Source organism: Triturus cristatus, chromosome 3_2 (assembly GCF_964204655.1).
Source record: "Triturus cristatus chromosome 3_2, aTriCri1.1, whole genome shotgun sequence".
In the NCBI taxonomy this organism is placed as follows: domain Eukaryota; kingdom Metazoa; phylum Chordata; class Amphibia; order Caudata; family Salamandridae; genus Triturus; species Triturus cristatus.
In genome coordinates, this window is record NC_140584.1 from 1,169,477,642 (window position 1) to 1,169,490,476 (window position 12,835).

Genomic DNA, 12,835 nt, shown 5'->3' on the forward strand with positions numbered 1-12,835 from the left:
CCGCACCGCAGGTAAGGTATTTAATTTACTTTTAAATTCTTTAATTTATTTTAAAATTAGGGCGGGCGGGTGACGGGCAGCTCTGCTTCGCCCGCGGCGTGTGCGTAGCGCTGCCTGCTATGCCTACTTCGTAAACTACGAAGCAGGCAGCGCTACGTACACTCCGTGGGCGGAGCGGAGTACTACGCCCGGCATTACTAATAAACCGTTGTAGGCATGAGTGAAAGGGTGAGGTCAATTAGCGGCACTTTTACATTTATATTACTTGTCACCTCTGAGTTGCACATTACAATTTTACATTAATGTTTATAAATTGTGATGAGAGCGCACAGCAACGGAAGTGCAATTAGCAGCGACTTTCAAAATTAACGTCATCTGTATTTCTAAACTTTAAAAGCAGCGGCGGCCGGCATGCTGGAGGGACGGACAGAGGGGGTCGCGGGGCGGGGGGAATAAAACAAATAAAATAAAACGTACCCGAGTGCCAGATACCGCACCGCCTCCGCTCCTGGCCGGTCACACTGTACTGGTGCCGCTTGAACAGGAAGCAGCCAGCAGGCAGCTTCCCTCCCCTACGCAAACCAATCACAACGCTGTAATTAGTAGGCGCAGCAGGAGAGCGCCCCAGCCCGAGACATTTTGTCTGCATAAAGAACAAGCATTGGCATAGCCAATAGGTCTCGCTTTTGGGACCTTATAAGTATTTAGTTATGCATCACAATATCCTTGGTGCAATAGCGTTAATGTTGCATGGCTAAAAGCATATAAGGTCCCAAATGTGAGACCTATTGGCTATGCCAATGCTTGTTTTTAGAGGGCTGGCATGCATTTTTAAATGTAGGCTAGTAAGAAAGGTGCCAAGCCAAGAGGCAAGGACTATATAGAAATAAGTTAGTAAGAGAGGTGAGTTATAAGATAGCACAAATAGAAAGGTGAAGCACAGAATGACAGGTGTTTTTAACGTAAGTAGCGAGGCAGAGAAGCAGGTAGAGCCGGTGGGATTAAAATTCGAACGTTATGAGAAGTAGAGAGAAAAGAGGTGAAGATGAGGTAGAGAGATGAGTGTAATACAGAGGATGGGCGAGGGAGAAGTATAGAATGTAGAATTTGGGAGAGAGAGATGGAGGTAAGACTGATGTATTAAACGAGTGAGACGTAAGCAGAGATTGAACGGCAATAGTGAATGAGATAGAAAGAGAGATGAAAACAATGGTCGTGATAGATGGAGTGTAAGAGGTAGAGAGAGTATTGTAGAGATAAACAAATAAAATTATGAGCAAGGTGACATTAATAATAGGCGAGACCTGGTAGTCCAATTGTTGTGGTAAATTGAGAGGCTAGATAGTGTCTGTGAGGTGGGGAAGATAGAGATGAGGCAGTGAGTTGAGAGGCAGAGAGAGAATTTAAAGAGAATGGTGATTTAGAAAGGCATGCAAGAGGTAGTTAAAGGTAATGTAAAGATGTTAAAAAAGTGTGTAATAAATGGTAGAAAGTGTAATAGAAAGTGATGAAATTAAGAGGGAGGTGAAGTAAATGTAAGAGAAATGATGTGGGATGAGATGCAGAGGGAGAGAGTGGAGAGAGAGAGAGAGAGGAGAGGAGAGAGAGGGGAGTGGAGAGAGGAGAGAGAGGAAAGAGTGAGGAGAGAGTTAGAGGAGAGAGTTAGAGGAGAGCGAGGAGAGAAAGGAAGAGCGAGGGAAAGAGAGTGAGAAAGAGTGAGGGAAAGAGAGGGAAAGAGAGAGGGAAAGAGCGTGAGGGAAAGAGCGTGAGGGAAAGTGCGTGAGGGAAAGAGCGTGAGGGAAAGAGCGTGAGGGAAAGAGCGTGAGGGAAAGAGCGTGAGGGAAAGAGCGTGAGGGAGAGTGAAAGAGAGAGGGAAAGAGGGAGAGCGATGCAGAGTAAGAGGGAGAGAGATGCAGAGTAAGAGGGAGAGTGAGAGGGAGATTTGAGGAGAAGATAGGGGCAGAGAGCTGATTGAGAGAGATCTAGAGTTAGGTTCGCAGTGAGGTTGTAAGTTGAGTTTATGAGAGGTAAGTGCAGTGGTGCACTGAGGTTTATTGAAAGAGAGGTGTGACGTACAGAGATTTTTTAAGGCAAGAGCAATAGTGTGGTAGGTACCTAGCCATGTATAAATATATTTCTAAAAATGGAGTGTTTATGTAAAGGAATGAGATATGGGACATAAAGGTGGATTAGGGTTTTAGAAAGAAATGTATTTACTGGTATAGAGAAGTGACAGTTATTTACAGAGTGCTGTATGTTGAGATGTAAGTTAGATAGAAGTGCAGGGATTTTTTTTCTGGTCAGGTAGATTCCCCTTGTGTGTAAATACCAAAGAATTATTTTCCTTAAAATAAATTAACTCTTAAATCTGCTGTAATCCATAAACTAATGCAAACACTGTACAACGCTGAGATGAGCCCGCCATAGTCTCCTTAAAATTAGACCCACCTAACAATACTGTTTAAGGTAGTTTTGTTTAAAAAGTAAAAATTTTTATGGTTCGTTTTTTTGGGAGTGGAGTGTCAAGTGACTCAGCTCAGAGGGGAAACAACAATTAAGGAGGATGTCTCCGCGTGCCTTGTGCTCGGCTGGCGCCTCGGGCATGTTTACTGCGCGAACGCATGGGAATGCAAAGCCAATAATCAAGCAGGATGTCTCCGTGTGCCTTGTGCTCGGCTGGAGCCTCGGGCATGTTTACTGCGCGAACGCATGGGAATGCAAAGCCCTTAATCAAGCAGGATGTCTCCGCGTGCCTTGTGCTCGGCTGGCGCCTCGGGCATGTTTACTGCGCGAACGCATGGGAATGCAAAGCCAATAATCAAGCAGGACGGCTCTGTCTGCCTTCACGCCCAGTGGCCACTGTTGTCTGTTTACTGCGAGAATTAAAGAGGAAAAAGACCGAGAAGGAGAGAGACATTCAGCTAGTAGACTGTGTAATGTTTAAAATATGTGACGAATGTACTATAAAAAAACTGCTTTAAAAAGTCATTCCTGTTGTATAAATTACTAAGAAATATTCAATTGCAGAGGCCTTTTCACATCAAAATGAATGTTTATAGTTTTTTCCTGGGTGCCCTGTTTTGGTTACTCAAGAAAGTAGCATTTCACTAGATATCATGCACTGAAGCGTTTTTTCAATGACAATGTTGTGAGTAATACGGGTATGTGGGTGGCTGGCCACTTTGCAGGTTGGGAGTGATCTGTGGTTGACGAGTTTTATGATTTACAAGGGCTGACTGCAGCATAGCGGCTCATTGCGTGTCCGGTCTCAAATTATATGTGTGCGCTGGCTGAATTCAGAATTGTTTTGTATGTTAATGCCCATGTCAGGCTACCGCCAGAAAACAAGCAGAGCGGCATGAGTCACAGCGATTTGGAATAAGTGTCCAGTGAGAAGTACAGGCAAATGAAACTAACGAAAAGGGAGGGGGAAAAGGGAGGGGGGAGATGCGAGCAGAAGTGACAAGAAGGGCTGGGTGAGAAGGGAGGGGGGAATGCGAGGAGCCTGAATACAAGTGGCGAAAAAAGAGGAGGAGAAGGGAGGAGGGAGATGCCAGCAGAGCGTCAAAGGGCTGGGTGAGAAGGGAGGGGGGAATGCAAGGAGCAGAGGAGCAGCTGTGCACGTGCACGCCATCGTGCACGCAAGCTCTAGGCCAGCAAAACCATGTGGGTACCACTGGTGCCAGGGTTCATATCCCTTATTGTGCTTCGGCAGTGATGATCATTTTTGTCAAGTGATGGACTCCTCTATCCTGAAGGCGGTGTCTCAAGTGGTTGCGCCACTGGAGAAGAAAACTGAACTACTTCAGGCTCAGCGCCAACAACCCCTCTCTGCGAGGGAAGATTCGACAGGGTCTACAAAGCCCCTACCTCCAGGTGGGCTCTCCACTAGCACCGTAGATTCCAAAAGGAAGCGTCCTGAGGAGGGGTGTGTGGATTCGGATGCTTTTGAGCGACTGAAAAAGGTGTTCATGGTTGCCCAAACCCCCTCAGAGCCCATTCAACCAGCGGAGGATCTGGCAGGACCCTCTGAGCTCCCGGTTGCTTCGCCTGCGGCTGACCCAGATGAGTTCCCCTAAACCTCTGATGGGGATGGCGAATCGAGTAGGGCCTGGCGCTCCGCAAAAGGAGATAAGTTACCCCCTCCTGAAATGGATAGCGACATGCTTAACCCTGATGACCTCCTCCACCTTAGGTCTTCCACGTGGATTCCAGTGCCCCTAAAGTCGCTGCCTATATGGCCGTCCGGTTATGAAAACTGTTAGATCAGGAGGTCAGAAGCTGCCTGACGGCGGAATGTCCAAGACCGGCCCTGGATGGTAAAGTGGCAGTCACGCCAGAAGTGGATCCTAAAATGGCCACTTTCCTGGATAAATTCATTCATGACCCCAAGAAGGGCATTGACCGCTCTTGGAGAGTATGCCAAGGTAAGCTCTTAGACACGGCGGACCCCTTGGCGAAGACCCTTGACATGGCAGAGGACGCCAAGGTCTCTGGTACGCTCAGCTCCCCAGAAGAACTATCCGGCTGGGCCCAGAGGGTGAACGTTTTTCTAGGGAATGCCAACACAGTGATTTCTATAGAGAGGCGCAGGTCTCTACTCATTAAGACAGACCCTAAACATGGGGAATTGGCCACCTCAGAGGCTGGCCCAGTGGCAGAGGGCAATCTCTTCGGAGATCCTTTCGGGAAATAGTTGGGCAAGTTTGTAAATACTTTCAACTCTCTGGATAAAGCCCAATCATCCATTAAGCGGATCTTCACCCAGAGTGTTTTTGGCGCAGCCGGTCATGGCAGGGGCACTCGACCGGCCGCCCTTACAACCGAGCCTCCTTCAAATCATCGGAACCGCGTAGAGGACAGTGGCAGGATCCAGAAACATTTGGTAACTTCTACCCAACCAGATCCTACCCACACCGTAGAGGTGGCAGAGGCAATGTTTCCTATAACAACCAACAAGGTGAGACTTCAGTTCTTGGGGGATGTCAGCATCGGGGCAGATCACAATATTTTCTTCACAATTGGTCTTCTCTCACCTCAGATACCTGGGTCTTACAAACCGTCGCAGGCTTCTAAATAGAGTTCTTCGAACTACCGACCCAACCTATTCGAACGAAGCCCTTGTATTTTTCAAAACACAAGACGGATTTGATAGACAAGGAGATCTCGGAATTGTTGCTCAAGGGAGCGATCCTCCCTGCGACCTTGCATCCCCGGGGTTTTCTCAGCAACATTGTTCTCGTGGAAAAACAGGATGGGAGTTCAACAAGTGTGTTGTCTACCGCCACTTCAAGATGGAGGGGATTCACCTCCTTCGAGATCTCCTACAACCGCAAGATTGGATGGTGCGTCTGGAATTGAAAGCAGCTTACCTAACAATTCCAATATTTCCCCCACACAGTCGTGTCCTGCAGTTCCAATAGAATTCACAGGTTTTCGAATTCGGGTCCCTTCCTTTCGGTCTGTCCTTCGCTCCTTGGTGCTTCACCAAGGTAATGAAGCCAGTGGTGAAGCACCTCCGATTGGAGGGCATTCGGTTGATAATTTATTTGGACGATATACTCATCTTGGGTCAGTGTCCCCATCATTTGCTCAACCAGTTACAGCTGGCGGTATCGCTTCTGGGGTTTGTGATCAACGAACCCAAGTCCGACTTTGTGCCCTCTCAAAAGATACAGTTCTTGGGTTTCATGATAGACTCTGTCAATGCCACGTTATCCCTTCCATCTCACAAACTTTCCAAAATTCAACACAAATTGAGACGAACATTGGCGAAACCAACAGTATCCTTAAGACACCTAGGGTGGTGGGCTCTCTATCCTCATCAATAGAGGCCATCTTCCCGGGCCCCCTTCACTACAGGGCCCTTCACCGTCTAAAGACGTTTCACTTGCGCAAGGGTCTCACCTGCTCTCAGGTTGTACCCCTCTCACAGGAAGCCAAAACCGAACTTTAGTGGTGGATCTCCCACATGGAGGCCTGGAATGGCCGAGCCATCTTCGGTTCTCAGCCCGACCTGGTGATCTAATCAAACACCAGCGGCTCCGGTTGGGGCGCCTGCTGCGGGGAAGTCACCACCGGTGGAAAATGGTCCTCCTCCGAGCAAAATCTTCACATCAATTGCCTGGAATTAATGGCAGTTTCTTTTGCGGTGAAATGTTGGACCAAGGACTAGCCTTCCTCAAGATGGACAATGTGGCAGCAGTACGCTACATCAACCACCTACGGGGCACAAGGTCCAGAGCGCTATCGGATCTTGCTCGGGATCTCTTGGAATACTGCCTGTCCATCCAGATATCTCTGTCGGAGGAACATCTCCCAGGTTCATCCAACCTGGTGGCGGATTGGTGCTCCCGCCATTGGAAGGATACCAGTCTATGGAAACTCCAGACCTCAGTCTTCCTAGAACTCCAGGCTCATTGGGGCCCCTTCTCGATAGACCTCTTTGCCTCCAGACTGGATACCCAGTTGCAGAGGTACTACAGTTGGCATCCGGATCCGGACGCTCTAGTGATGGATGCCTTCCTTCAGGATTGGAGCGAAGAACAGAGGTACGCTTTTCCCCCCTTCGCGATGATAATGCGTTTGACAACCCAGGTGATGAGACAGCAGGCGGATCTGGTGGTGATTACCCTGATCTGGAGATCGCAAGCCTGGTTTTCGGTTCTAATGGAACTTTCCTGTGATTTTCCAATCCATCTACCCCTCGGTCCTACTCTCCTCAGGGGAATCCCCATCACCTCCTTGACACAAGCGGACTTCACCTGATGGCTTGGCGAATTTCCGGCAATGCTGGAAAGTGCCAGGCCTTTCGGTGGACACTGCCTCGCTTCTTGCAAAGTCCTGGGCAGAAAGCAGCAGTAAGCGATACCGCTCGGCTTGGTCCCTTTGGGGGAGTTGGTGCATTCGACAACAGGTGGATCCGATGGGGGCTCCTATCGTCTACGTCCTTAACTTCCTAGCTTCTTTAGCGAAGGACGGTTTGGCCTATCGGTCAATTAATACCTTTCGTTCAGCAATCTCGACAGGCCACGATATGGTGGATGGCCACCCTCTTGGAGAACATCCTTTGGTGTCCAAGCTTTTACAGGGCATATGGCTATCGGTTCTCCCCGAACCTCGTTACTCGGTCCTCTGGGATGTTAATAAGGTTCTCAACTTATTCAAATCGTGGCTGTCTAATAAGTTTTTATCCAGAAAGCAAATGGATGGAGGACATCCCTTAATGCTGCGGATCGGTCCTTTGACTCCACCTTCAAAAGGTTTTATTTCAAGCTGGTGGTTTCCCTGGACTCTTTGGTGGTGGATAAGCTTTAAACTAGCCTAATCTGAAGCCTCCAGTCCTGCCATAGAATACAAAACGTCCTAGCTATCGTAAAGGAAAGTTTAGATTCTATTAAGGACACGGAGGCGAGGATAACGCCCTCCCAGAACACCTCCGTAGCTGTGGTGAGTGAAGTGTTTTCAATTTCAATGTTCCTATATATCCTGGATGGTATTTGATTTCTGAACTACGTTACCAATGTTTTTTCTTTTGAGACTGTACATAGGGTTTACATTTCTCAAATTTACAACTATCCTTCTTTAATTTAGGTTCGGACACTACCAAGCAGGATTAAATGGGAAAAGGCTTAATGTGGTCGCAAGAAGAAAGAGGAGTACAGAGCGTCCTACGAAGGAAGTTGTTGGTGCTCCTGACGCGGGATTGGCTCATGACTGTTGGACTTTTTTTCTCACATTGTCCCCTGGCATCATGGGATATGTAGTTTCTTGTTGTTTACATATCTTTGGTAAAGCTGCTGGTGCAAAAATAAACGGAGAAAGAAAAGCCTAATCCTTGCCTCCGCGTCCTTAATAGAATCAAAACTTTCCTTTACGATAGCTAGGAAACTTTGTATTACATATAACCCTTTAAATATTCTCTTAGGGACAGGTGATCTACAGCTAAGATAAATTCTACTGGTCCCTAACAGAATACAGAAAGGGTTCCTGGTCTAAGACCAGGCATCCCTTTGTCAGGGACCTGTAAACGACACCAGGAATCCCTTACGTACTCTGTTGGGGCCCTTCATACTACATCTTAGGCCAGAAATCCCATCGGTACACCATTTCCATTTGAAAGATTTCCTCAATGTGGGACCAGCAGAACACACCCAAGTCCAGAAAACATGTACATATTAGGGGCTGTGCATTATAGATCAGAAATTTAATCACATTATGAGAAAAACAAAGAACAATTTTCTTACTCAGTCAGGGGCCCATATGCGAAATCTCTCAGGTCTCGGTGTTCTTTCCACAGCGCCATGTCACATCTCATGGGGTATTTCCCCTCTTGCCTCAGCACCATCTCCAAAATCTCCGGTGAGGCAATGTTCATGTTCTTGTATGGCCCAAATGTGGATTTCCACATGGGTCCATACTTTTTTTTGAAAATCAGCTGTAAGACACAAGCCACAGATACAAGACATCATTGAAACAGATCTTGTTTTGGTATCATTTTAGCTGTGCAGGCACAGCCAGTGTGTTGAACAGCAGTGGTTATTAATCTGAAGGAACATTTTAAATGCTTTCACTTAAGAATAACCACTTTTAATGGACAGGAATAGTATTTCTTAGCAAGACAGTGGACATTCTGTGGGATAGCGTTAGCCAACATAGTTGTGAAATGCTCTAACTGTACAACTCTCATTGTAGATGAATCTAGTGGCAGTTTCCTGGATGACTCTTCCAAATTATGTATCCAACACAATGCCTTGCAATGACTTTCGCTCAAGAAGGTCCCTGGTCTTATTGCTTCTAGGGACACTTGGGTCTTAAATGTTCCTGAACACTCACATACCCCTGAAACTAGCATGTGCTGTGCCATAATGCTTAAGAGTGAGTGGTGCATAAGGAGGTGTGATTCCTTGACACACAGAGACAGGATTGGGAATAACGACCTGTTGAAAAGAATGCATTTATTTGACATGTTCAATCTAACAGCTAGTCACACACAGGTCATGGACAGTTAGAACAGCTAGGAATTACAACTACTATACCGAAACTGCTGCTTGCCGAACAGGTGTAATGCTTTCCAAACCAATGTGGTATAACTAACATGACTACTCATCTAGTTTAAGTACTACGCTCTGCTGCCACATCCAAATAGTCAGTAATCACTGATGGCCGAACAAACATGCAATGCTTGTCACTGTGTGTCACTGGGGAGTGGAGCTGGCCTAACGGCTAGGGCGGTCGACCTCGAATCTGGGGAACCGTGTTCGAGTCTCGGCAATGACGCTGAACATCCTGGGATTCTGGGCAAATCACTTAATCTCCCCGTGCCTAACAAAAAAAAACAACAAAAAAAAGTGTCCTCATGTAACGTAACTGGTGCTATGTAAAGCACTATGATACCCGATTGGATTTGGGTCAAGTTCGCGCTATATAAAACTCTGCAAAAAAAAAAAGTCACTTCCTGCGATGTCACTCCTGTTAGTCCTATAATTTTGATGACATAAATAAAGCCACTAACAGCTCATATGTCTGAACATATGATGCCACGGGTAGCACCATCATTCAGGCAAGATTTGTAAACTAATTTCTTTGATATTTCCAAAGGTGGCTCATCCATATGAGTGTTTGGGGCAAGGCCCTACCAGCCCATGAAGAGGCAGGAATAAGAGATGGTTGTTTTCCTACTGCAAAGTCCAGAAGTAGAAGTTCAGCTGAGCAGCATGTACACATCCGTTCATGGCTTTCTCTAGTATTTTAGCCAGAAGAGGCAGGCACAAAATGGGCCAAGAATTTTCCAAATGGTCAAGGGTGAGGGTTGTTAGAATAAAAATAATAATGAAATATGTCTTTGTTCCTGTTCACGTAAAGTTAGCATTCGCTGCACCATTTTATGTACAGCCGCCATTTTAAATCCTGATCGAAACCAATCCTTTGCCTTTTCCGAGAAATGGCCTTCCTTAGTTTATGTTTCTTCAGAGCTGAGTTTTGCTACATTAATTAATACACTGTTCTTATTAGCGCATACCTTTTTTGATAGATGTAGGCCTTCTCCCACTTGTCTAGTGGCTGGCACAGGCAGGATGACCTTGACCAACAGATAATGTGTGCTCGGCCTCAGAATCGAAACTTACTCCTTAGTTATTTACTGTTTAGCTGCCTCTGCTTGGAAAATTCCATGGTGGGCGGGCTTCTTCTGGTTCTGAAATGTACATAATGTATTGTTATGCTTTCTGATGTCAGTACCTCTGCAACACTCCTAAGCGACTGGGCAGATCGGGCTCTGAGTGTATTTGAATAAAAGAATATTGGTTTGTATTCTCTACTGTCTGACCGACTCTTCACTTGGTATGGAAGGCTGAGAGGTGGTTGTGAGAGAGCCGGGTAATCCGATTTGGGTCATTTCCTTCAGTTGGCACCCGAACAGGGACTCCTTCGGTTGAGTGGCCCATTCCCTTTCGCGGACAGGGTCCAGGCCATCGTCGACTCGGACGGACGGATCAGGGATCCCTGCACAAAGAGTTCCTGGTACTCGCAGCTGACCCCTTCTTTACCGCCGGACGGTGCCTCGCCCAGTGGTCATCCCGACTGGAGTCCTGAACAGCAAAACCCTTGCATCTGACCGTTTGGTCTGAAGAGTCGGCAGTGGAGAATTAATTTGTTTGACCTGCGTATACCAGGTGACTTTGTTTTGGTTCTTTGTGGATATAGTACCATTTTGATTTGTATTTGGTACGGTCTAAGGACAGTCTTTTGGATAAAAACAATTGCAATTGTTTTGCTAGGCATAAAATAGTGAGCTTGTTTTCTTTTGAAAATGCCTAGTTTCAGTAAACTGTTGCCTTGTGTTGTCGTTGTTGTTCTACTTATGCTCGATTGAAAGAAAGTCAGCCGGCGCCTCCAGAAGGCACTCAGAATTTTGATATGTATGTGAAGCATGGTTTTGCCCTATTATGTTTAGTGCATTATGGCACAAATATACGAGGGACAACGCCGAGTTGCAGTGGCCACTGATGAACAAATGATTGAGTATTTACAAGAACAGTTGTTTAAGAAAAAAAGTAGGCAGTCTGTTGGATTCCCTCAGAAACTGGCAGAAGGCAGCTAGGCAGAGACGAATTTTCATTTGCCTGATCCTAAAAAAAACCCTATAAGGAATTGACTGAGACGGCTGTTATATTTCATATCGGTACCCTAATATAGGTCCAGGGAGTATCGTACACTTTCCCTACATCAGCTCCCATTATTTCATATGAACGAGCCTTATAAGGACATAACTCCAAATAAGGACAGAATGCCTTATATGAACATCACGCCTTAAAAGGGCTGCAGCCTTTTATGGACTTTACCTTTCACCTAGTTCCACGCCGAGGGTGGGTTTTTCCCATTCGATATTGCTAAGACGTCATCTTTAGTGCACATGAATAATTGATGAGTACACTCTCCATGAGGTACACTTCACCTCTCCCATCGACGCACAAGGTTTAATCCCCAACGTCATCCTGAACAATGGATAACACACTTACATAGACTGTATAAATACAGCACCTCTTGCTATCAGAGAGCAGGAGGGAACCAAGACTTTGAGGCCGACACACTGACCGGAGATGCTGCGGCTCCGGCTTACCATTGCTCCAGCTGACAGTGGTCTGACAATCCCTTACGGGGTGTGCAGTTCAAGTCCAGGACAAAGTCCCACACTCTCAGTATTCAGGTATGGGGTTCCGATTAAAGCCTACTGGGATTCTTGGCTCTTAGGCTTAGGCTCTATAGCACCTACTTACATGCTAGGTACACTCATGTACATCTAGTTGGGCATCTTAGGAGTATGCACTTTATTTTATAAATGCATTTCCTATTCCTGTATATGTTCATGACTAATTGAAAAATGGTAGAACAATACTATTTCTTTTTATTCACTGTACTGCTGGTTCTATATCTCTGCTACTGTGTTACAGTCGTAACAGCGCACTTATTTTACATGAGAAGAGCAACAGTACAATAAATTCTTATTGTAAAAACGCTCGACTGTTTCTTCTCTGTATCCCTCTAAGAACAAAACAAGCATGCACGAGTGACTGGGTGAAAAGTAGTATATTGTTTCCACGAGTCTGAGGTTATTGTGTTCTGAGGTTGCCAAAAACTAATCTCTCTGATAACAGGAGAGTCTAGTGGCACTGCGAGCTTGCTAATGCAAACCATAGGCTAACATATGCGGCGGGGGTGCACGGAGTCAGTCTGCCACCAGACCCACAGTATATGTTATCCGTAAACAGTGTAGGTCCTGCATGACAGGGTACTACTAGGACTACACTACACAGCCTCTTCTACTGTGATGACTCTGGCTGATATTGAGATGATTTTTGGTTTGTTGGTTCCTGTTGATATTTGGAGACGGGTACATACACAAGATCATGTTGTGGAGTTGGGAGGTACATGGGACCAAATTAAGACATGAGATCAGGAAAGGAAACCAGGAGACAAACCCAGAGCTGAGATACTAGCTTTGCCTGGTCGTATTATTACATATATGCATTCTTTTATTCCGCCGAGAAAGGTGGATTGGGATAAATTGTCGGCTTGTAGACAGAGAAAGATGAGAGTGTGTCTGATTTCTTCACTCGATTTGAAGACACGTTTTTGGATTATCGTGGGCAGGATTGGTCTATTGGGGGAGGTGTTCGGTTGTTTGTTAACAGATTTGTCTCCAATCTGCTTCTTGAAATAGCGACTCGATTACAGGTGTCTGAAAGCACCTGTTCCACATCTTCCCCTTCTGTTATTCTGAATATGGCACAGTATTATGAACATAGGGTTAATGAGGAAAAGGAGAGGGCAGAGA

The 12,835-nt window shown here is 46.1% G+C and overlaps 1 protein-coding gene across 1 annotated transcript in view; it reads right to left on the reverse strand.

Annotated features, from left to right (window-relative positions):
- The window catches only part of LOC146859371 (sterol 26-hydroxylase, mitochondrial-like), a 152,503-nt gene that overhangs the window by 77,984 nt on the left and 61,684 nt on the right, over positions 1-12,835 (reverse strand). The window contains exon 2 of the mRNA XM_085650048.1: positions 8,247-8,437. Coding sequence (XP_085506174.1) covers positions 8,247-8,437 — 191 coding nt within the window. The remainder of the gene's footprint in view (positions 1-8,246; positions 8,438-12,835) is intronic.